The 25,257-nt window shown below is 34.6% G+C and overlaps 3 protein-coding genes across 6 annotated transcripts in view; 1 reads left to right on the plus strand and 2 right to left on the minus strand.

Annotated features, from left to right (window-relative positions):
* Positions 1-25,257, plus strand: part of araf (A-Raf proto-oncogene, serine/threonine kinase) — a 57,895-nt gene that overhangs the window by 16,399 nt on the left and 16,239 nt on the right. The gene's annotated exons all lie outside the window — the stretch shown is intronic.
* On the minus strand, positions 150-9,872 carry zgc:64051. The gene is given in 8 exon segments (NM_200371.1): positions 150-892; positions 2,712-2,795; positions 2,913-3,002; positions 4,484-4,588; positions 4,700-4,774; positions 7,695-7,880; positions 9,183-9,260; positions 9,805-9,872. Coding segments are annotated over 7 exon segments (666 nt in total). The 5' UTR covers positions 9,240-9,260; positions 9,805-9,872; the 3' UTR covers positions 150-823.
* Positions 15,256-23,880, minus strand: lman2lb (lectin, mannose-binding 2-like b). Its single transcript, NM_001076733.1, is given in 8 exon segments — positions 15,256-16,554; positions 17,631-17,750; positions 18,508-18,622; positions 19,394-19,555; positions 20,359-20,441; positions 20,555-20,672; positions 20,807-20,925; positions 23,655-23,880. Coding segments are annotated over 8 exon segments (1,065 nt in total). The 5' UTR covers positions 23,860-23,880; the 3' UTR covers positions 15,256-16,411.

Raw genomic sequence — 25,257 nt, forward strand, 5'->3', positions numbered from 1 at the left:
ACCAAAAGCTCATATCATCACTTAAACAGGTTTATTATATGTGCAGATATGTGGCCAGCATGAGGAAGTGATGACCTGTTGGGACTTCCTCTGTCACCCACAAGCTTAGCACTAGCATTAATGGTTTAAAAAAAAAAGGAAAGAAAACATTGTCGTTAGATTTTTATTTAATTTACATTCATCTGAAGAGTAAAGAAAAGAAGAACTGTATTATACTCTTTATAGGCAACACAGCTGGTTTGCGCGCTCAGTGAGAGACACCCTGTGGTTTCCACTCTGTACATATTCTGGGAAATCAGAAGGTTAAGTCATTGCTACAGCACATCAGAAGAGGAAGTGATCATAAACAAATTCATTGTTCAGCCCACAACAACAAATGTAACCATTGTAACATGTTAACATACTAGGTCAAACTCAACATTTTCTTATATGACAAAAAAGAGCCGTTTAATAGAGTGTGATATTGAATTGTTCACTTTACGTAACAAAAACAACCATTAAATGACCTGGCTTTCAAATACAGCTGGGTGAATTCAGTGTTAAAACCCCACAGGAAGTTTCCATTTAGACAGAGATGGCAAGAGTAAAAATAATACTGCTAAGAAGTACATTTTAAAACCAGCTCAGTGGTTATAGTTCCACTAGCATCCATCCACTAACACAAAAACTCCCTTGTGTGATGAAGTTGATGAAATCTGAAGTAATAATGATTCATGTAAAATAATTATAACAAACAAAAGAACCAGCCTGTTGTATTAAGCCATTTAAAGGACACTTGTTAATAAGAACACCAGATATAGAAGAAATCCTACAGAAGTGGATATTATTTGTATCCTAACCCAGATCGATTTATGTGGCAGAACAGGGTCATGGAGAAGCACATACCCAAGACCTAGAAAAAGAGATTGATGCATAAGTGACAAAAATACTTGCTTTGATAACACTTTATAACTATACACTTTGAATCATTCATTAAGCATTAGCACATAGTGAATTCATTCTTTGTTACGGATTAATTCTACATTAATAGACGTTAGTAAGCAGTTTATAAATACAGCAACAAATGCTGCATTCTTGACTTATAAATGCAAATACAAATGTGCTTGAGTGCTTAATGATTGTATTTTCATACCTTTTAATGATTAATGATTATGACTTTATTTTAAGATCATTCAGAATGCATAATTAAAGGATTTTTAAACTATTCAAATTAACATTTATATGTCTTATTATTCAGGCATATATTAATGGTTACTATGTTAATAAATGCTTTGTTAACTCAACTTCATCCAGTTTTGTGACCTAAAGAGAGGCCTATTCATAATTTATAAATCCCTTATAAATGACAATTAAAGGCAAAAAAATGACTTTTATTTATTTCTATTCATTTAAATATACACAAATGAAACTGTATCAAATGAAACATAAATCTTTGCAACCTTATCTAAAATAAAATAACTGTAGTTTAAACTTTGCTAAATAACTTTGAAATGTTGTATCGTAATATATTGTTCAATTATTATATTGTTGTTTTATCCAATTTTATTTAATTGTATTTATTTCTAATAGTATTTTGTTACTCCTGTTATTCAGCAATATGTAAACTGTACAGTAATTGTATTTTTTTTAGATAAGATTGCATACATTAATTGTTTATTTGATACCGAGCGTTCAATTTTCATTTAAAAGGGATTTACAAACATAAATAGTCCTCACTTTAGATTAGGTTACAAAGCTGCATGTAGTTGAGTTAATAAAGCATTTATTAACATACATAGTAATCATTACTATATGCCTGAATAATAAAATCTACAGTTGAAGTAAGAATTATTAGTCCCCTTGTTTATCCCCCCCACCCCAAATTTCTGTTTAACGGAGAGATTTTTTAATTTTTTTTTTACAAATTTCTAAACATAATATTTTTATTAACTCATTTCTAATAACTGATCTATCTTTGCCATGATTACTGTAAATAATATTTTACGAGATACTTGTCTATACAGCTTAAAGTGACATTTAAAGACTTAACTAGATTAATTAGGTTAACTAGGCAGGTGAGGGTAATTAAGCAAGTTATTGTATAATGATGGTTTGTTCTGTAGAATATCGGAAAATATAGCTTAAAGGGGCTAATAATTGACCATAAAATGCTATTAAAAATTAAAAACTGCTTTTATTCTAGCCAAAATAAAACAAATAATACTTCCTCCAGAAGAATAAATATGATCAGACATACTATACAAATGTCCTTTCTCTGTTAAACATAATTTGGGAAATATTTAAAAATTAGGGGGGGGGGGGGGGCTAATATTTTTGACTTATTTATACTTAACTGTATAAATGCTGATTTGAAGAGTTTATTAGTCATTTACTAACTCATTCTGAACAATTCCAAAACTAACTATAACTATTCTTAAATACAAATGGTTTGTAAATAATGCAATAATTTAGTAATGAATAATAATAAATTATGAAAATACAATCATTAAACACATTGTAAATGTGCTTATAAGTATAATATAATATACTTAATAATACAAGTCTAAACTGCTTACTAATGTCTATTAATGTAGATTAACAAATTCACTGTTTACTAATGCTTAATAGATGATTTATAGTGTGTAGTAAGTAAGTTTTACCTCACACCTTTAAGAATTGTAGCTTTAATTTTGAATGGCTTAGAAATAAAGCCTCAAATGAAAAACTCTTACCTCAATAATGCAGACAACAATGACGCCAATCCCCGTGCTCAAGAGATTTGATTCAAACGAGTTCTCCAGCAATTTGAAACAGCCCTACATTCAACAGGCAATATGACGGTGAATTGTAAGATGTATACAGTTGATGTGCATCTTCATATCTGGTTTAATGTTGTTTTACTGGATTGCACATGTATGTGAGAGCAGTATTACCTTATGCCAGTTGGATGTTCCAGAGATATTGCATGATTGTGGTACAAAACCTTGCCAGTCTGTAGCATTTTGAATGCCACAGCAACCAAACTGGTGAAAGAAGGAAAAATATAAATAGTGTTTGCTTTAAAAACAAAACAAACAAACAAAAAAACTAAACACATTTCTGGAGTTGTTCACAATACAAACCTCACTGAAGCTTTTTGGTTGGCAGCATTCTACAAAACATCTTTGTGTATTATGACCGCAGGTCATAATAATTTTGCTAAATGCAGTTACTGTAGTTTCAGTAAAAAGCTTGTACACTACTGGTCAAAGGTTTGGGTTCATTTTTTTTTTTTTTTTTTTTTAGAAAATGATTCTATTCTTCAAGGCAGAACTGCTTATTGTGTGTAGTTTCAAATGAAAGTATTACTCCAGTCATTATTGCTTTTATTACTGCTTTTATTTCTATTACCAATATTAATAATAATAATAAAACATAATATTAGAGTGATTTCTGAAGGATCATGTGACGCTGAAGACTGGAGTAATGAAGCTGAAAATTCATCATTGAAATCACTGTAATCACACCATTTTGAACAGTTATTTTATAGTTCAATAACATTTTACAATTGTACAATTTGCACTGTATTTTTGATGAAATAAATGGTGCCTTGGTGACCAGAAGAAGCTTATTTTAAAACATTTAAAAACCTACTGAGCCTAAACCAGGGGTGTCAAACTCAATTCCTGGAGCGCCGAAGCCCTGCACAGTTTAGTTCCAACCCTGCTCCAACACACTTACCTGTAGGTTTCAAACAAGCCTGAAGGACTCAATTAGTTTGATCAGTTGTGTTTAATTAGGGTTTGAACTAAACTGTGCAGAGCTGCGGCCCTTTTGGAACTGAGTTTGACACCTGTGGCCTAAACTTTTGGTCGGTATTGTAAATACTGGCTTGCAGATATGACATGTATAAGACATGTATAAACACTGTATCTTAGTGATAATAAAATAATTAGAATTTAATCAACTCAATCAATAGTCAATTTAATCAATCAATTTAATATATTTGTACTTATGAGGTTTATTGTTAATTTAATTCAGTTTATATATTGGCGATTTCATGTAAAAGGAAAAAATAAATTAGTTTTTGTTAGGGTTTTTGCAATATGCAGATGATGAAACGTAAAGGGAAGCAACACAAGACTAACAGTTTCTGATTTGTGTTCGTCATCGGTGTTCTTAAGAATTATGTACATTTATAATACAATACACTGCAATAGCCTTCATACTGTATCTGAATTCATTTCTTCATATCTGTGTCAAAGAATTAAAATAATTTAATTTCTGCCTCATTCTGTGATTAGAAGCCACATAGTTTCACAAAAAAAACTTGTTTGATGTTATAAAGCAAGATGAGTAAAATATGTTTATTAATTTTTATTTAGTTTTACTATGGATTTCTTTCATATTTTTCATTATTTGGACAAAACGTGCGTAATTTACAGAATAAAACCAAAGTTACATTTTACTTCCACACACATAGCAATAAATTGTAAATCCCGAGAACAACAGAAATTTTACTTACAGTCTCTTGGACCTTGTCCCAGTCGTCAGTTGTGTTGTGTTGTTTTCTGTTTTTTATGGATTGGTTTAACCCGTCTACAAGGTCATCTTTAATAAAGTTCTCAATCTTTATAAAAAAAGCATAATTCCGTAAACAGTTTTACCAAAATATTATTATATTTAATATACTTTAATATATTTTTGATATAACGTCAGTATATTTATTGTTGCTGGTTACCTTTGACTCATACATAAGCATCAAACATGCAGCAGCCAACTCAGCCAGCATAAGAATGAACAGAAGGATGAAGAACTAAACCAAAGAAATAGAGATTTCATTAAAAAAATGTCAATAAATCAAAAATCAGCTTTAATGGGTATCAGGAAAGTGTAAGGGAAAAGAAGCAATGTAGGGAGAGCAGATTTAACACTCAGTGAATGTTAACAGTCTATGTTTATTTTTATTGCTAACAAAAGAGTTTTAGGTTCTGATTGGCATTCCAGAGGTAGCTGTAATTTGTTACCTACATATATGCAACCCCAAATCACAAAAGGTTGGGACAGTATGGAAAACACAGAAAAAAAAAGGGAAAGTAGTGATTTCTAAATTGAATTTGACTTGTATTTCATTGCAGACAATCCAACCAACAATATTTATTGTGTTCCTTATGATGTTCTTGTATTTTTTAAACATTCCAATTTTGGCTCTTGCAACACATAAAAAAAAAAAGTAGAAAAAGTAAAGTATTTGTCACTTTGTAATGCTGCCATTCCTTTCCACAACATTTAAAATAGGTTTAAGGACTGAAGATACCAACTGCTGTAGTGTTTCAAGTGTAATTTTGTCCCATTCTTTCTGCAAACAAGTCTTAAATTGGTCAACAGTACAGGGTCTTTGTTGTCTCATTTTGCGCTTTGAAATTCCTTCAGATTCCTTGGCCGATCCTCTGCCCATCTTTGTTCCTAAAGGACTCGACCTTTCTGCAGTGCTGCTTTTGTACCAAATTATGATTAACTGTTGACATTACCTGTTTTAAATCGCATTATTACCAATTTACCTAATTACTAACCCTAAATTGCTCCTGTCCCAACATTTTTGGAATATGTTGTAGGTCTGAATGACAGGGAAGGATGAATATTTACAAATGAAATGAAGTTGACCAGACAAAACAACATGAAATATTTTGTGTTTATATTGTCTGCAGTGAAATACAAGTCAAAGTAAATTTGGAAATCACTACATTCCTTTATTATTTGCATTTTCCATACTGTCCCAACTTTTTCTGATTTGGGGTTGTACATTTTATTGACGTTGTTCCATGATTTAACAATATTTTGAAATGCTGTTCAAAATGAATATATAGTTGCTGATGGGCTTTAAATAAATAAAAGTATATTATATCTTTATATAGTATATGGCTATGAATGTATAATTTCAGTTAATTTAATAAACTCATCAAATGTAGTTCTGTTTCATCTCTCATTTCCTCAGATTTTTTAAGCCCACCGTCTAGTCTATTATTTACTTGTGTGTGTCTGTACATCATTATTAACTTTTTATATTAATTTCAGTAGTATTATTGAATGATATACAACTGTTTATATGATTTATTTATAATAGTTTACAAACTAATATTTTTCTCTTTTAGTAGATATATGTTATGAGAGACTTACTTTACCTTAAATAAACTTATATAAGCTTAATTGCCTTGAATAAAAGGCTAAAAAGTTATAATTTTTATTTTATGTTTTAATCTTTTTGTTCTCTCCAAATAATTCTGCATAAATCCACAGATTTATTTCACAAACCTCTGCACAGAAATAGCAAAACATGTCTGCAGATTCTGCCTGGGTCTGGATTAGAAATGTTTCCATCCAAAGATGCAAATTAAAAATATGCAAAACTTGAATATGGCATAAAATGTTCAAAGCAAATAAAGTCGCCACTTTCTGATAAAGTGGTGCCAAATATCAAAAAGAAAACTGAAATTGCTGTGAGAGAAGCAAACGTGGGTCTTTTTTTCTTATATAATAAATTACTTGCACAATAAACATGAACTGGCTTTTGGAGGCGCGAGACCGCTCTTTGAGAGCGCAGCCGCTCAAGACAGTTCTGGAGGTAATAATACCAAACCACTTGATGGAGGGATTTTAGAATGACCAAAACAACATTTTATATTTTTAACAATGTGGTCAGTCTGCTGGTTTGTTTATTAATGCCATCCCCTCATGCTTATTTTTGTTGTCTGTTTAAGCAAAATCCATTACTTAGTTGTGCGTTTGCGTTTTTTATGCACAGTTTAGACATTTATACACATCTTTGTATTTCCGTTTAGATTTTTTAATGCAATTTAGTTTAAATAGCACATAAAAATGGGTGGATGGAAACATAGCTATTCATTGTTGCAACATGTGGAAAGAAGATGAGATGATTGGAGTAAGGGGCCTGGCGTACAAATTAGCCAGGGGGCCCAGAATCGCTATTTCGACACTGATTCAGTTCAGTTCAATTCAGTTTAATTCATATTTATTTCTATAGCTCTTTTTAAAATGTAGATTGTGTCAAAGCATTTTAACATAGAAGTTCTAGTAAATGGAAACTGCTTTGGTCCACTTTGCACCGCTAAAGTTCAGTTAATTGTAATGTAAACTCCACTGGAGTTTTATTTTTATTTTTTTATTCCAATATTAACCGGTTGCAGAACCCCATAATTTTGGTCACCCTATTTCATACCTGTCAACCCTGTTTTATCCTGCTATTGTCTCGTAAATGTATTCTCCCGTATTTCTCCTGTATTTTCAATTTTTTTAAGGGTGGCAATAAACATTAAAGAGCGAAACCTCCCTATACGCAAACCATACCGCCAAACCACCAGGGCACACCCCTTGCTCTTATATACAAACTGTTTTGTGCTTTCCATTAAAGGCACCTCTGCGCCTGCAATCCTCAAAACAGCCAGTTCATGAAGCAGTGTGTGACTGTCAGACATGCTCCTTCCTTATTAATAAAGACACTGTTTCCCAAGCGGATTCTGTACACGCGATTTGAAGCAGCACAAAAGTGGACACTCTGGGTTTTGGGTGTGTGTTTGAACAGCCATATACATAACAATATTAATAATCATTTCTAAACCTCGATCTTGGTGGGTGCTATTGGGGGCGTTATCTCTTTTTTTTGACAACATCCCAATGTTGACAGGGATGCCCTATTTATATACAAGTATGAAACTTACAGATATTAGCAGGCAGCGATTTTCTTTAAGGGCTCCAAGAAAACCGAGGAAGGAGACGCAGGTGATGATGATGCCAGTGATGAAGAGTGTGTTGGCGATGCTCATAGCCTGAAGACTGGGCAGTAAAGAAAGCCTAGAGAACGTCATTAAATAGATCCCCATTCCAAAGATCGCAGCTCCACAGATCTGTAGCGAGAATAATAACCAAAACACACAGCCTCAAGACTTGTTGTCTTATAGTCCTTAAAGTTATTCCTTGGCAGTGTAAATATTTAGACCGCTTCTGACCCTGGGTTATGAATCCTTCAGCACTTGTTATTGTGGGTTAATATTGCATTAAAGCGCAAAACATGTACAATGCTGTGTAACTAACAGTGTCATTAAATCATCATCGCTCATATCATGAAATATGTTTGCACTTTAACAGTCAGTGGAAACTATGCCGTCAAACTGTTGTATAAACGCAATATCACACTCGTGGCAGTGCAATATGGCTGTATATCACACTGGTGGGGGCACTAAGCCTTTAGCCTGCGGCCTCATGCCAACGCACGCCTCCCACCAGTGCTGATATACAGCCATATCGCACTGCTACTCTTGTGATATTGCTCATACATATACACAACTTCTACTTGTACAGCATTGCTAAATATTCTAATTTAAGATGAATTGTTTTTGAAATAAGAATAATTAAGCTAAGTGGTTTTGAAGACATAAAGCCTCAAAGCTCTTTGTTGATAGTCGGTGAGTAGCTTTTACTTCAACTGATAGTTTGTAGGCCTCAAACTGATCCTAGATTTCATTTTCTAATTGGATTAAAAGTTACTGGAAAAAGCTGAGCTAGCTCTTGTGGAGGAAATGCTAACCTTTGGTATGGGTAAACATACTGACATTGTCGCTTTATTAAAAGTTTATTTTTGTTCCTAAAAAAGTATATATATTTTTAATTACAGAAAGAAAAAGAAATCTTGGTACAGTATGAATGAAATGATTTGGAATGAAAATTTTCCATGGATATTAAAGTTTTTTAAGGTTTTATTTGGAACCATCAAAGCCATAAAGATCATTTATTTTTAAGAGTGTAGTTGACACTTCATATATGTGAACACACTCCTAAAATTAAGGCTTCTTTATTGTTTACCCTGTAAAAAACAACAACCTTCCTTCATTTTTTGTTTTGTTGAATCAAATGAACTTTTCTAGTCATCTTAATTTACATCAATATTACTGACTAAAATATTAAGTTAAACTTTGTATAACTTAAAAAAAATATTTGAAACCTGATTAACTTAAATTAAAATAAGGTAAAGCAACATAAATATAATATTTGTTGTCTTTAATTTTTGCCATTACATATTTTACAGTGTATAAGTATGAAACCTATTAAATAATGAAAAATATAGGCATAACCCAGGGTTTGCAATGTCTTTTACACACAAAAAGCCGTCAGAAAAACCATAACATGACAGTCCGCAAATGGATACGTACAAAAAAGATGAAGTTCACCACACACATGATGTACTTCAGACACTTGAGGCACGACATCTTCCTCTGCGCTGCTCAGATCTGCAAGGTTATCAAACACACCGAGTCTGAGGTCAAACTCTTATCTCACATTTAGACCTTATGTTCTTCCCCAAAATGAAGATCCCAGACTCAGTCAAGTTAGAGAAAGGAAAAAAATAAACGTTTCCTGAGCCGAAACTGATGGTGGAAGAATGTCTAACATGAAAATACTAAATGGAGCTCAAGTGCATTTGAGGCTCTGTGATGTATTTCCTGTGTAACTTCCTCCAACAGAAAAAAAACCTCGATATAACCTAAATTGTTTTCATTTTCAAGTGCGAAACGCATACACAAATGTAACAGGCCGGACAAAAATATTAACAGAAAATATTTTAAAAGAAAAAAAAATTGAATATCGGTCAATAAATATGAATATGAAGTTAATCATTAGAAACACTGTTAAACAACAGCTTGACATTTCATACTCATCGTTGATTTTTTAAACGAAAGATCTAATTACATAGTACCAAACCTCAATATTACTTAAAAATAAGCTTGAACATCATTAAAATATAAAAAAAAGTTATAAAATTCCGATTGTTACCTTCAATTTACTCTGTAAAGATGTGTTAAAGAATATTCCCCAGTGTAAAGATCTGGTCTCGCCCTGCGCTGAACTTGTTTCGTGTGTGTCGGTCTTAGTGGGAGGCATCAGTTCTTACTTCCTCTGTAAATGACGCAGTGTCTAACTGACAGTACAGGGGTGTTCAAGAGGACCAATGACACAAAGAAAGAGGTGGCATGGAAAAAAAAAATGTATGATTCACTATCACAACATGATGGACCCAAAATACTCAGCGAAGATATGCACAAGAAACCACTCGAGCTTTTACTGCATGCTAAAACAAACCACACATCTATTTATCCTTCACCTTCATCAGTAAACAGCCACAAAGACTAACGTGCAACTGAGAAACTATTGAACTTTTGACTTTAATGAAACAGTAAAGCTGCAGCTGTAGATGTGAATTAAATAATAGACCCCCACATGTGTTTTGTGGTAGAATTTGGCCAAAAATAAATTTTTTTAGAATTGTAAACTCCTGATTTTTAAATCTTTAACTTATGGCCTACGTTTATCTTAAACACACTGAGACAAAAATGAGATCAGAATATATTCCAGGGGAAAGAAATGGTCATGCCTGTTGTTATTTTACACCCTAATGTGTCAGCATTTATTAAGTAATTACCATATTCAAAGCTTCTGCCTTTACTGGTAACTGATGGAGAAGGGGAAATGAAACTCGATAGAAAAATATATATTAGCGAGAAATTTATTTTTGGAATGTTTATTTTTGTTCCCTGCATTTCATCTTGATTTTTTTCTATAATATTTTAGTTGACAACCTTTAAAAAAAACAATGTTAACATATTGTAATTAGTTTTATGTAGCAGTGGTGTGATGTTTTTGTCATTGACACAAATACTGGATGTTAAAATGGTGCGAAGTTGAGAACTCTGCATTAATTGTTGTCATACCATGATCAGGGTTATATAAGGTTAGATCAGAATTGGTTTTATTGACGTGTGCTAACACACACAAGGAATTTGTTTAGGCTACAGAAGATTCCAGTGTACATTTACAGTGTACATTTTCGGCTTAGTCCCTTTATTAATCTGGGGTCGCCACAGCAGAATGAACCGCCAAACAGAGACGATGTTAGACTAAAAGCTCTGAATGTTGAATTGTTTGTACAGATTTGTTATAGATATACAAGTTATAAGGTGCTGTGTACAAATGCGTGTGGAGAAAGTATTGCATTGTATATTGATATAAGGTGCTGTGTACAAGTGCGTATTAGAAAGTATTGAACGTTATTGCACAGTTGGGGAATATTTAAGTGTTCATGAGGTAGATGGCCTGAAGAAAGAAACTTTTCCTGTGTCTGGCTGTTTTTGTGCTCGGTGCTCTGAAGCGCCGACCAAACGGTAATAGTTCAAACAGGAAGTGTGCTGGGTGTGAGGGGTCCAGAGTGATTTTGCGAGTCCTTTAACTCACTCTGGAAGAGTACAGTTCTTGAAGTGTAGGAAGGGTAGTGCCAGTGTTTTGTTCAGCAGTCCGGACTATTAGCTGTAGTCTACGGAGGTCGGTTTCGGAAGCTGAGCCAAACCAGTCGGTGATTGAAGTGCAGAGGATGGATTGGATGACAGCTGAGTAGAACTGTTCGAGCAGTTCCTGTGGCAGGTTAACCTTCCTCAGCTGACGAAGAAAATGCAGTCTATGCTGGGCTTTCTTCACAATAGAGTCTATGTGAATGTCCCGCTTCAGATCCTAAGAGATGGTGGTGTCCAGAAACCTTAATGACTCTTCATGATGGCGAGTGGGGGGAGTGCAGGGGGGTTTCTCCTAAAGTTCACTATCATCTCTTCTGTTTTGAGCTTGTTCAGCTCCAGGTTGTTGTATCTGCACCATAACACCAGCCACTCCACCTCCTGTCTGTATGCAGACTCGTCACCATTTCGGATAAGGCCGTTTACAGTAGTTTCATCCGCAAACTTCAGGAGCTTGATTGAGGGGTCTTTTGCAGTGACGAGAACACATTCCTTGGGGGCACCAGTGCTGATGGTGCTGCTGTTGAAGAAGATTATTTTATTCTTTATAAGTGTGCAATGAAGATGTCTATCTATATAACCACCTAGAGATGCTTAGACATGTATTTTGAGGAAAAGAGGCAACAACTGGTGTAATTTGAGAAGGTGACAGCTGGTGGTGTGTGTAGAACGGGTGTCCTGTTGAGGGATGTGTAAGGTCATTATTGTTTGGAGCTGCAATATGAAGTTATAATTGTGAGAGGTTTTTAGGAGAATGAGTGACATTATGACAATAATATACCATCACGCCAAGGTATGTAAACACTCAGACAAGATTGAATATATGGAGAAAGAACTCAAATCAGATGTTTGCATTGTAGGGGACAGGGCCCAGAATAACGAGCACCTAAAGATATACTAAACCCCTCAGTAAAGAGAAAACATCCTAAAATGGTCAGAGTTACAACGAGAGAGGTGCAGAGGAAATCAGTGTAAATATTGTGAAGAACACAGACACTTTAGATTTGTCCTGGGGAGAGACTGAGGTGGGTCTGCTCCAGGCTGTCTCTGCTTTTTTGGAAAATATTCCAATAAAGTATATTCTTCTGATATTCATAACCCCCAGTCTGAGTTTGACTCATTAAGAGACAATCCGAAAACCACAACACTGTTAGATGTGATTTTGACCATTCTGACTAGCTGTTGTCTATCTGTCGGAAAGCTGGTGATCTTTTGACAGACAGAGCTAGGAACTGAGAGCTGGGTCAGTTTGTACTCGAGCAGTGATGGGAGGATGGTGTTGAAGGCAGAACTTAAGTCCACGAAGAGCATCCTTGCGTAGTTCCCTGGTTTGTCCAGGTGTTGTAGGGTATAATGCAGTTCCATGTTTACTGCATCATCCACAGACATGTTTGCTCTATAGGCAAACTCCAGGAGGTCCAGCAGGGGTTCAGTGTTGTCCTTCAGATATGCTAGCACCAAATTGCAATAGATCACAAAAATACCAAACTTTGTCTTTGTGGACAAGAAGAAAAGAAGCTTAAATTTATCACACTTCACTATGATGAACAATAACAGTAATGAAGTCAAACAAATTAGTAGTGGAGACACCAAACACTTTTTTATTTAGAGAACTCGTTTGTTATTTTTGCTGTATTGAATGGAAAAGCTCTAAAGCAAAGATGCCCAAAGTAGGGCCAACATGCCAAAGTTGGCCCATTGTAACCTTTGATTTGGCCCGCCATGCCATCTGAGTGGAGAGTGATGGAGAGGGTTGGGGTAAATGTCTTTTTCGTCATTTCTAATTTGACGTATTCTTTTTTAGATTGTTTTATTGCTTTTTTGTTTATTTTATTAAGAGCAAACTGAAATTAAATGTAGTAATTAAATGTCGTAAATGAATCTGATGTTATTTTAAAATGTAGATACTCTCACTCGACAGAGAGAGGGCTATGCAGAAGACATTGGTGAGCAAATCAAGGCAAAAACTATTGTAATTATGTTATAAATCAGATTTTGTTTTAACTTTAAAAAGTTCATTATAAAATGTAAAAAAAAAAACAAAAAAAAAAACTTAAGGCAATGTTTTCTAGTCATTGTTAAACACTACTAAATAAATTAGGAATTACCCATGGCAAATATTTACTTTCAGCCCTCTAGCCTCAATCAAGTTTGGTTTTTGGCCCTTCTTAAGAAAAAGTTCGGGCACCCCTGCTTCAAAGCTTAATGGGATAGTTCACACAAAAATGACAATTGCGTTACCATCAGTTCTACAGTTTCATCTTTTATTTGCGAAGAACGCATGGAAACCAATAGCTATTGACTTCCATAGTATCTTTTTTTTTCCTACAAAATGGATGTCAATGGCTCCTGGTTTCTATCATTCCTCAAAAATATCCTGTTTTTAATTACAAAAAAAAGAAACTTAATGACATCTATTAGTTACTTAAAGTGCACATATTAGTCAAAGGAACTGCCCCGATGACAGCTTTTAATACTTGTGTGTGTGTGTGTGAGTGAGTGAGTGAGAGAGAGTGAGAGAGAGAGAAAATAACATTTAATGAGTTTTATCTCTCTTCCCCCTCTTGTGGAAACGGGCTAGTTTTGGTTCCTCCGACTGAAATAAGCCATGAACTTCTATATCATAGTTTGAAATGAGAAGCCATTTCACATTTCGGAAATTACAAACTTTACTCCAAACATTAGTTTAAGCAAGCATTTGAGTAAAATGTAAGTAGTCACTGTTGTTAAGCATCTGTTTGGTTACTTTGTGATTTGACTCAAAAATATGAGCAACTTTTAGTCTCTACTTGACAACGTTATACATGCATCCTTTACTCTAGTACATTTGTACTGAGCAATGGGGTTACAGAAGTGATATTGCCATCTACAGGATTCGTCCCTTACATGTCCAAACAAGGCTACTTAAAGGGATAGTTCACCCAAAACTGAAAATTCTGTCATCATTTATTTGTTTCAATGTCTTGTTACAGACAACTTTGTTTAGAAAAATGTTGGAAACCTTTTGTTTTCAACAGAATAAAGAAACTCTGAAACCGCTTGAGTGTGAGTATTGTGAGGAAATTTAGATGTTTGTATCTCTGTGGTGAGAACATTAAAATGGTTTTATTTATGAGCTGAGAAGCTTAAAGCTTGATGATTATGGAAATCCACTTTAAAAGGGACCTATTATGCCTCTTTTTACAAGAAGTAAAATAATATTTAGATGTCCTTGAGTGTTTCTTTAGGAAAAGGCAGAGCTATAAACAACTATGTGTTCAAAAGAAGGCAGTCTATGGAGACTAGTGTTTATTTGTGGATCATTTATAATTCTTTTAGTTGCTGACTTTATCTTCAAGTGAATGTTTTGAACTTTAATGATAGATGCCTGCTTCTCACTCAGGACTGTTAATGCTAATGAGAAGGAGAGATTGTTGATAATGGTTGTGACTTTTCCCCTGTGATGACATGTTCAAAGGGAGAATGTCAATCAAAGTGCTACTGCATACTGTTTTATGAAGTGCGATTACAAAAAAAATAGAATTAATAAATATATTTTTTACCAAAAAAAAATAGTTATATGAATATACTGGCTATATTTACACACAGTTGCCACAAAACTGTGCTTAAACCACTTAGAAAAGTGATTTTTGCTTTTATTTTTAATCCAGTATATAGTATCTATTTTTATGTAGGCCTACATTTGATAGATACTAGTATATTACGGATTCCATTAAAAACTAGTACAGAGTTGTTGGCTACCATAAACTTTAGGTAATAGCATTTCTTTAAAAAAAATATTCTTATTCGCATTTTTAAAATTCAGACCTTGATACAGATCAGCATAGCTCAAAGCAAAAGATTAATTAATTTATATAGAACACAGAAAAATGCATGTTGTGATATTTTAAAATAACATTATTATTCCTATTTGTAATAAACAACAATCTAGATACAAGAAAAACTTCTTTAATTTAGTTTGAGCATTAAACATGGTGGAAAAAACTAAGACGACAAAAGACACAACAGTTTTATACAGCAGCTTCCTCAATCACTGAGCTACAGTCTCTGCCATTATACAGACAATCAGCAAACCTTGAATAACTGTAAACAGCAGCAACTAGAAGTGACAGGAAAAACTGCAGCATGGAAGGAAAACAACTGGATATCTTCAATTATTGAAAAACTATCAAGATAAAAGTAAACTCAAGAAACCACGTTTTCGTTCATTTCTGTTGTTATATTGTCCAGCACATCAAAACAATTGAACATAGTATTCAAATAAGGCCATTGACACGTAAAATAAAGGTTTCACACAAAAATCATAGTTAATTAAATCATGTTTCACAAACCAAAGTAACTTTAGACAAGCTACATATGGCCGAGCAGTTCAGTGCAGTGTTGAATAACATTAAACAGGACCACATATAACAAAAGACATCAAGTATCTATCATTTATTACGAAACACAAATTTGGAGAAACTATTTTATTCACGTTCACACTGTCGGTTGCTACTGTCGGTTAAGAAGAGCACGGCTGGCCAGCATTACTTGTATAAAGGTGAAATAAATCTCAATTAATTTTACAAATCTTAAAACATGATCTTTGACTATTTAGCGAGTGTGGTGGATAAGATGATTTACTGAAGTCTGGTGACCGAGTTTCTTCTTTTGATCATAAAAAAAAACAAGCACCAGGGCTTCTGGGACTTCTGCAGTTGCGTTACAGTTGACAACCTGAGAATACCATAGTTTGTTGAACTCTTTAGCCTCTGTAAATGCTGTCACAGGGAGAAAGGCCAAGGTCAGTGTAATTGGTACAAAAATTACAGAAAAACGCACAAATATCTGAAGAGACCTTCAAAAAAAAAAAAAAAAAAGACGCACAGTCTCTCAAACACTCTTCAACAGTTTGTTTTTGAGATGATATTGATGATTGAGGTGGTCTGTTTTCATACTGAGAGATCAGCTATGGCTTCTAGTTCAGTGTTGGCCTTCAGTTCCTTTCTGTTGGAGTGAACCAGAAATGGTTCTTTTTGCAAAAAACAACAAAACAAAAAAGCCAGTCAAACTCACATTGGATCTCTCATGGCATGTCTTTGCTCTCTTCAATCAGTAGATCAATAGAAGCGCTTGCGGCGGCTGTCTTTATATTGACTATATAGGAAGAGAATGACCACGATCACCACGACCAGTGCAACGACAGAGACGATGAAGATGAAGAAGGTGGTGATGATGCTCCTTCCTTCATCCTCCACGTGAACTGTGTAAAGAAAAAACAAACACTAGAACTTAATTGTGAGATACAAAGGGATTTGTACTCCTCTGTAAAACATCCGCAAATGAGCAAAGCTAAGATTATCATGTACATCTTGTCAGGGAAGCACGGAGTAATCGGTAGTAATTCCGTTATAAAATCCAGAGGGCGATATTGTGCGGAAACTCCAAACATCAAAAAACCCTGGAAATCCCCATAGTGTTGCTGAGTAGACAGAAGACTTAGGCTAAATCCCGATTCTATTTTAGTACCCCATCCCCTTCCTTGAAACAGAGTGTAAAGGGGAAGGGCTTAAAATTTACCTCTAAGAAATTGAAAGCACTACAACACATCATCATATGTCATTGCGATCTCTTGCTTCATATGAGATTGACGATCGCGACTGCTGTTGTTATTCCAGTTGCATTTTTGTGGGTATTTATCTTCAGGAAATCACTGAAGGCAACGATATTATGTTATCATGACAATATAATCTGGCAATAACTCATACAAGTGTATTGTGCATTTAAAAAAGCGGTCTTATTCATCGATGTAAACACACAAAAACAACATTATAGCAGACACTCTAAATGCAATTACCGGTCACCAGACTTTTCTGACAGGGTATTCCAGTGTCATTCTTTATGTCATCGTTAATCGTGAAAAACAAGGGGTAAGGGGAAGGGCTAAGGGGTAGAATTTGCAATGGGCCTTAACTGCATTAATTAGTCAAGCGGGACTAAGAAACGCGCGACTACAAAATCTCAAGCACTCAGCTGTTTTGAAGTAAGTTTGAAGTAAAAACTTGTTATTATATATGGTATTTTCATATGCAGTTTTTACCACAATGGCTTTCATCATAACAGAATCATTATATCAATGTCATTATTGACAGATTAAATCAAATTACATTTTAAAAACTAAATTTGCGTAGATCGTTGGTGAACTACAGCTCAGTGCAGTTAACGCTGCATCAGAACAAACTGGAGTTTTACTGAAAATAACGCACAGAAATAATTGCCCTCGCTTAATCACCCAGACCCAAGAGCATATATAATAAGAAATAATTTTGTGGTTATTACCATTAGGGTCCACTCGGTAGTCAACACTAGGTAGTGTGATCTCCTGCTGCTCCTCTTCCTCTTCAGGACTGCGTTCCACTGTGAGCTCATAGAGCTTGAAAGAGACCAGGTCATGGTTATCTAAATACAACACATGGGAAAATAATGTGGCTAATGATTCTTGTTGGTTAATATGACAAAAAAAGAAATGCCCATGTTGATGCTAATATTTTTAGGAAACTATTTGGTTTAATTTGAAAATCAGTTTCTTTACAGTCCACACTAGATCGTGGTTTTAAACACAAGTTGTTTTTTTCTTCTGATGAGCCAGTTATTTAAGTAAAACAAACATGGTAGTGTCACAGAAAAATGCATTTTCAACAGGTAAAAAAACATTCACAACAGTTAAGTCATTAAAGTTTTGATCAAAGTTTTACTTTGAAGACATAATTTGGAGTTGAAAATGGGTAACAAATTGCAATAGATCACATAATATAGCAATATATTTAAAATCCTAATAATATTCTATTGTGACTACAAGTATGGTTATAACAATGGATTGTTGGGAAGGAGTTTCCAATTCCCACCCTTACTCTTTTAAAAAAGACAAATAGGAAACCAAAGGGGTTTTACATGTATTTAATTTAGCATTGATTAATTTACTGTTTCATGTTTTAAGTCATAAGTCTTGCCGCTGGCCACATATATGAATACAGGCAGATACTGCTCTGAAAACAGTTTACTTTGAATGATGGTTAAAATTTGAATGATCCACGTTTAATATACAAATACATGCTTTAAACTGGATGGGGATATTGATACATACTGCAGTTTGCACTAGATATGAATAACTAATGGACTAAAATAAGAGTAAATAACTCATTTTATTTGTCCAAACCTGATAAATCTCCAGTTGCGGATGAGACACCAAAGTAGTATCCCTGTGGCAGTCTTACTCCAGGCATATCCAGACAGTCCTTCCACTCCTGCTTCCCTTCAATATCAGTCATAATCTGAAAGAGACAGTACAGCAAATGAAGTGCATACTAAAGTGAAAGTTTGTCTAACTAAAACTTAGTCTCCATCATCGTAAGATCAAGTAAACTGAAGTCATGAAGAACAAATGCAATTTAAAAGGTCATTATGCAATAAGAGCTTTCACTGAAACAAGATTTACTTTCAAGCCTTGAAGCATGTCTATTGATATAGATTTCAGATAGAAACAAAACAAACAAACAGGACAAAACAGCCTATTACTAATTAAAGAAGGTTTCCAATGTAAAAATCTTGTTGACATTACAAGTGGACCAATTAGTTCTGTTGTTTTTTTCTTAAAGATGTCAAAATTACTGACTATAGTAGAGCAGCAGTGGAATTGTTTGTCTATTTAACGTCATGCCAGTATCTATGACCATTTTCGAGGTGAGAAAAAGTATATTGGAGACATTAATTCATTTTCCTTCAGCTTATTGCCTTATTTATTAGGAGCTACCACAGCTGAATGAACTGCCAACTATTCCAGCATGTGTTTATGCAGCGGATGCCCTTCCAGCTGCAACCCAGTTCCGGAGACATAAACTATATTAAAGTTTTATAATGTATTTTTGCTAAAATCTCAAAAAATGCATTTAGATTAACGATGTTGAACTGAATTTATAAATTCCTCACAGAATTAAAACCCAAAGACAATCCAATAGATCATGCTTCATACATTTTACAACAGTAGTGGATGCACACATTTCTCTGGCTGGATTAAGAAACACAGAGTTTAAGATGATTCTTACTGTTAGTCTGCTCCTCATGTATCTGATCAGGACAAATGTGTCATGCTCAACGTTGCGAACGTGAGCAGTACAACCACCAAGATCAGTAGTTCGTCCGTCACGGTCATGATCATACGCAACACTTCCATTCCCAACCATTGCGGAGATGAATGGAAACGTTCTCTGAATGAGAGACAGAAACGAGAGAGAATTTCTCACTTGCAAGTTAAGGTTTGTGCTATTACAAAACATATCATTGCACAATCATATAACTAAATATACTGTTTCTTAAAAGCATAGTTGACCCCAAAAAATAGAATTTGTTGTAAATCCAAAATATTACATTTTCTGTAACTACACTAGTCATCCAAGATGTAAGTACCTTTAGATAAGCATTTTTTTTGTTGTTGTTGCTGAAATTGTGGTTCTTGATTACTCATAAGTCAACAATACTTTGAAAGTCAAAAAAGCACATACAGAAACATAATGATAAATAAAACTTACAATTTTTAAATTTAATACCTGTGACTTCCAAACATATTTTGAGCTCTTATGAAGCAAACCGATCAATCTGAAACTGATTTCACTTCCTAAGACCTTGGTGTATAGGCAGAAGCAACATGTGCTTATTTTAATTGGTTTTGTCTGTATATCTTTTTGTATTTAGAATTTTTAAGCATTTTATGAATCACCATGGATTCCAGCTAAAAATATTCTTTTATTTTACACTGAAGTAAACAATTGTCATCTTCATGATGGATGGGATGAGGGTAAGCAAATTAATATGATATTTTAATTTTGTGTGGATTTACAGTTGTCAGATTTTTTAGCCCCCCTCTGTATTTTTTTCTATTTTAAATATTTGCCAAATGATGTTTAATAGAGCAAGGAAATTTATAAAAAATAAAATAATTCTGACTTCAACTGTATCTAAAACCTGATATGTAGAGTAGTTTCATATTACTAATTTCATGTTTCACATTTACCTCGTGCTGCTTATCATCGTTTGGATAAGTGTCCACAAAAATACCCAAACCAGTAAAAATGTTGGCGCTTCCAAACACCTGACCTAAAAAAAAAGCAAGTGAAAAATCTCCGTTACAGGCATATCATGGAACATTGATTCTATAATATATACAGACAATATTCTGTGAGTTTATTATCATAACGATGACCTCTTACCTATTTGCATTCGCTCTTTGGTCAGCCATATTGCAAGGCCATCCCCATTCAGGTTCTTCTTGCCCTCTCCATGGATCTTAAACTGAACTTGAAGCTCCCAGTCCCTCAGGTAACAGGGCTACAAACACAAATACAATGACTAACAACTTTTTGTCTACCAACCAACATCTCAGCAGCCTCTTTGTCTAATAGGCTGCCACTCTAGATTGGATCCTAGGTGGTGTTTCAGGTTTTCCTGTCATTCACACTTACAATACGACTCCACACGGCTCCTTGTCTGCTCTGCATGTCTGGTGTCAGCCGTATGTGTTCAGGCATGACCATGGTGTTGCCCATAAACTCCCAGTGTGACGAGCTGGAGGAGCCCAGTCCTGTGAACATGCATCAAGATTAATCTCAATATACACGTTTCTGTCATGTTAATTCCTAAGAAACACAAGCGTCATAATATTTGTCCATTGATTTATTTAGCCTGTTTTATTTTTATTTCTAACCAGCTATCTCATCTAAGCTGTATCTAAAGGTCTACAAATTATAATTCACACCTTAATTTCCTCTTGGCTGAACAACTGTAACTCTCTGTACTTTGGCCCACCTCAGTCAACACACTGTCTCAGTTACAGTTTGTTCAGAATGCAGCAGCCTGATTGTTAACAAGAACAAAAAAAGGCTTCTTGCCTTATTGCATTAGCCTCCCATGAAATTCAGTGTTGAGATTTTAAGACTTTTTTTTTTTTACATAAAAGGCAATAGAAAAACTCTGCCCCGGTCTATATCTGTGACATTATTGGGCCACATACAGCCTGTAGGCCATTAAGATCCTGTGATGATCAGTTCCTTTTATCTGTCCCATTCATTTATTTGTTCATTTTCTTTCTGGCTTAGTCGCTTTATTAATTCGCCACAGCAGAATGAACCACTAACTTATCCAGCATATGTTTTACACAGCGGGTGCCCTTCCAGCCACAACCCATCACTGGGAAACATTCATACACACTCATTTACACACATACACTACGGACAATTTAGCTTACCCAATTCACCTGTACCACATGTCTTTGGACTGTGGAGGAAACCAGAGCACCCGGAGGAAACTCACACGATCACGGGGAGAACATGCAAACTCCACACAGAAATGCCAACTGATCCAACTCGAACCAGCAACGTTCTTGCTGTGAGGCGATCGTGCTACCCACTGCGCCATCGTGACACGTCTGTCCCACATTCTCACTGTAAATCAAAAGATTATCGAGCTTTCTGTGTTGCAGTGCCAAAGCTTTGATACAGTCTCCGTCTGAACATCAGGAATTCTTTACCATTGGATGCTTTTAAATCTAATCTAAAGACGCATTTCTTTCTAGAAGTTTTTCATAATGTTCGATTGATGCATACATGTTATTTTTATTCTTAAATTTTATTCTGTAATTTTTTTTCTTTTCTATTTTTAATTCTTATTTGTTCTTTTTTATTGTAAAGCAATTAGTTTGGATCAACTATGGTTGTTATTTGCACTCTTTATAAAAAAAAAAAAAAAAGCTTGCCTTGCCCTATGAGTAGCAAATGCAGTGACTCAATACACTGAGTTCATGTTGTTCATTAAGGCAAGACGCTGCAGACAAAAACTTTTTTCATGCCCATGCCAATTATGAGATCTTAGGCTTTTTTGGGAGGTGATTTTTTTTTCTGTTTTTAACTAAAATTAAAAAAATTAACTTTTCAGTGTTTCTTTTATTGCACTTTATCTATTTACTTTCAGTTAAAATGCATATTTATAATAGGTCACATATTGATTTTAAGCACATATTGAACTTATAAAGCAGTCCATAGGCTAGCTCCTGATTACATCTGTGATCTTGTGACACTTTCTAGTCCTGCTCGCAGTCTTCGCTCTGCTTCGGGTCTTACCCTGTTCCAACCACGCTGCAGACTTGGAATTATGAAATGCATTACCCATTACCATTAGGAAAGGCGTGTCTCTGGACTGTTTTAAGAAGCTTTTTAAGACTCAACTCTTTAGTAGTGTATTTAATGAGTGATATATTGTAAATATTATTTATTGTTATGCTTTCCTACTTATTGTTTTTACAGTTTTTTTTTTGCCTTGTAGAGCTTTGAGTTTGATAAAAGCACATTACAAATAAAAAGCATTTTTATTATTATATTTTAACAAGACAGTTTCTCAATAATAATAAAAAAAACTTCTGCAGCACTTAGATGAGACAGCAAAGTTTGCTGCCTTATAATTTGAAGATTTAAATACGAATATTCATTCCTTGATTTTCTTTTTTGGCTTAGTTTACTTTATTAATCAGGGGTCACCACAGTGGAATGAACCGTCAGTTATCAAGCATGTTTTACACAGCGGAAGCCCTTCCAGCTGCAACCCAACACTGGGTTGTGATCATGTTACCCACTGTGCCACCATGACGCCCCACATTTGAATATTTTCATACATAATTTGCTTGATAGAATACAACACTTTGTGTCATGAAAATACTTCAAATAAATTTATTTGCCTTCGCTTCTTCCTATTTTCTGAATTATGGAGTGATAAAAAAGTAGCTCAAAACCCCTCTTTAAAAACCTTTGACTCTAATGTCAATAACAACAACAAAACAAGACTTTTCATCCAATGTTCAGATTTTTTTTTTTTTTTTTTGGAAGAAATCTAGGCAACGTAGCACATGTTTAAATAAGGACTTATTGGCATTTGTAACCATAAGATTTTAGAAAATATGTAATGAAAAGACTTTCAAAATCTTAATGCAATCAACAAAAAGGGAGTATGGTGATAAATTATTTATTTATGTGCACATTAACCTGCAGTGTCTTGCCTTGAAGCATATGCACCGGAATATATATAACTGTCATGAACTTCCGCCCTAGTGGGTGCAATCACTGCAGTTACGAAATAAACCTGCCACACTTAAGACAGCAAGAAAATAGCAACCACAGTAACGAAGGAGCCATCGGACAAACAGATCGTCCCATGCTTTCGCTGAAGTGTTTTGTGCTTAACTAAATGACCATGCTGAAACAGGTGTCACTTTTGGCAGGACACCGGTTTAACGTCACTGGGTGAATAGGAATAGACACTTACCTTGGTACGGCTTACTCAGCGAATACTCCCGCTTGAGAAATTCATAAGAGTTATCTTCATATGTGTTTTCTCCATTGCTACTACTTACAAAAGCGAGTATTAAAACTAATAACGCCGACACTTTAATTTTGTTTGACAGACTGTGCGGTAAATCCATTATTGTTGTGTAAATTGTCCCGTTCAACTTCATCGCGATGGTCGCCATTTTTCCTCGCTCACTTCAAAATGTCCGCCCCTTGTCGCTATTCGTCTATTTTCTTTCGTGCGCTGGAATGATTGGCTCACAATCTTGCCAGTCATTTTCTCCACCAATCCCCGTTTTCCGTGCGCTGAATTTGGTGATTATGTGTGCCAATAATATCAGAACATGCTCGGGGGAAAATCGAAGTCAAAACAATAGACCTTTTTCACAGCGGAATTGAACACCGGAAGCGCCCTTCGAAGCAGTGTATCAATATTTCCGGGTTCGCTAGGAGTCGCAGAGACATGACAGCCTCGGGACAGCGGATGACTTTCTCACGGTCAACTTTGCCATAATTTGGACAGGAAGATGTTGTTCGGTGAATGTGTAAAACTGCCTTAATAAAACAGCTTTTAAAAGATGATACCGATTTGCAGAATTTGTGCAGAAAACGTGTCTTACCGTTTGCGTTAGCAACATCAGGTTCCAGTAAAGTGCACAGCCAACAGCATAAAATCTGCTCATTCAAGCCATTCGTAAACTAGATTAACCTGGCTATTTAACATCCAGCAGGATGAGTTTAATGTCAGTAGTCCCGTCTGTAAACTGTGCTTACCCCCTCCTTCCTTTTTATTAAGAGTCAGATATAGTGAATGGCGAGGTAAGTAAGCTGTACAGGCGAGTTAGCTATCGGTTAATACATTACAGGTTGTTTAATGCTCGTGAGGTTTTCTCAAGTCTGGAAACACGTTAGCTCTTACTCGTGGATAATATTCATTTTTATTATTTATTTAAAGAACAGCAAATAACATTTTACAATACAAAAATGTACATACCAAGGGGTAATTATAAATAAAATACAAATAATCAAAATGTAATATAACATGTGTATAACGAAATACATTGTAGAGTTCACACATTTTAAAGTGGGTCAAGTTTCTTGTTTAGAGAGTTGATACTGGTATTGTACAAGCATATTTCAGTCAACAATACCTTAAAATCTGGTTTCATATTAGTAAATTTACATTTATGAATGTACAATTTTGTTAACAACATAAGCAAATTAAATAAATAAAACTATTTTCCTCTAGATTAGGATAATCAAGTAAAGCCCAAATGTACATTTATCCATAATGAAAGAGGTTTTGAATACAAAAGTTCATTTTGCAACTCACCCCATAAGCTGACTATGTACAATGCCAAAATAAGTGTAAAACTGTCTCCTCATATTCGTTACAAAAATACAATTTACATCAATACCACTTTAAAATTTTTGCAAACAATGTTCTGCTGGATAAAACCTGTGGATGAGTGTATAGGACATTTCTTTAATTCTATTTCTAATATGATATTTCTGTGGTAACAGCCACACTTTTCTTCAATTCACCCTTTAATAAAGACATATAATAAAATTGAATATAA

Source organism: Danio rerio, chromosome 5 (assembly GCF_049306965.1).
Source record: "Danio rerio strain Tuebingen ecotype United States chromosome 5, GRCz12tu, whole genome shotgun sequence".
Classification (NCBI taxonomy): Eukaryota; Metazoa; Chordata; class Actinopteri; order Cypriniformes; family Danionidae; genus Danio; species Danio rerio.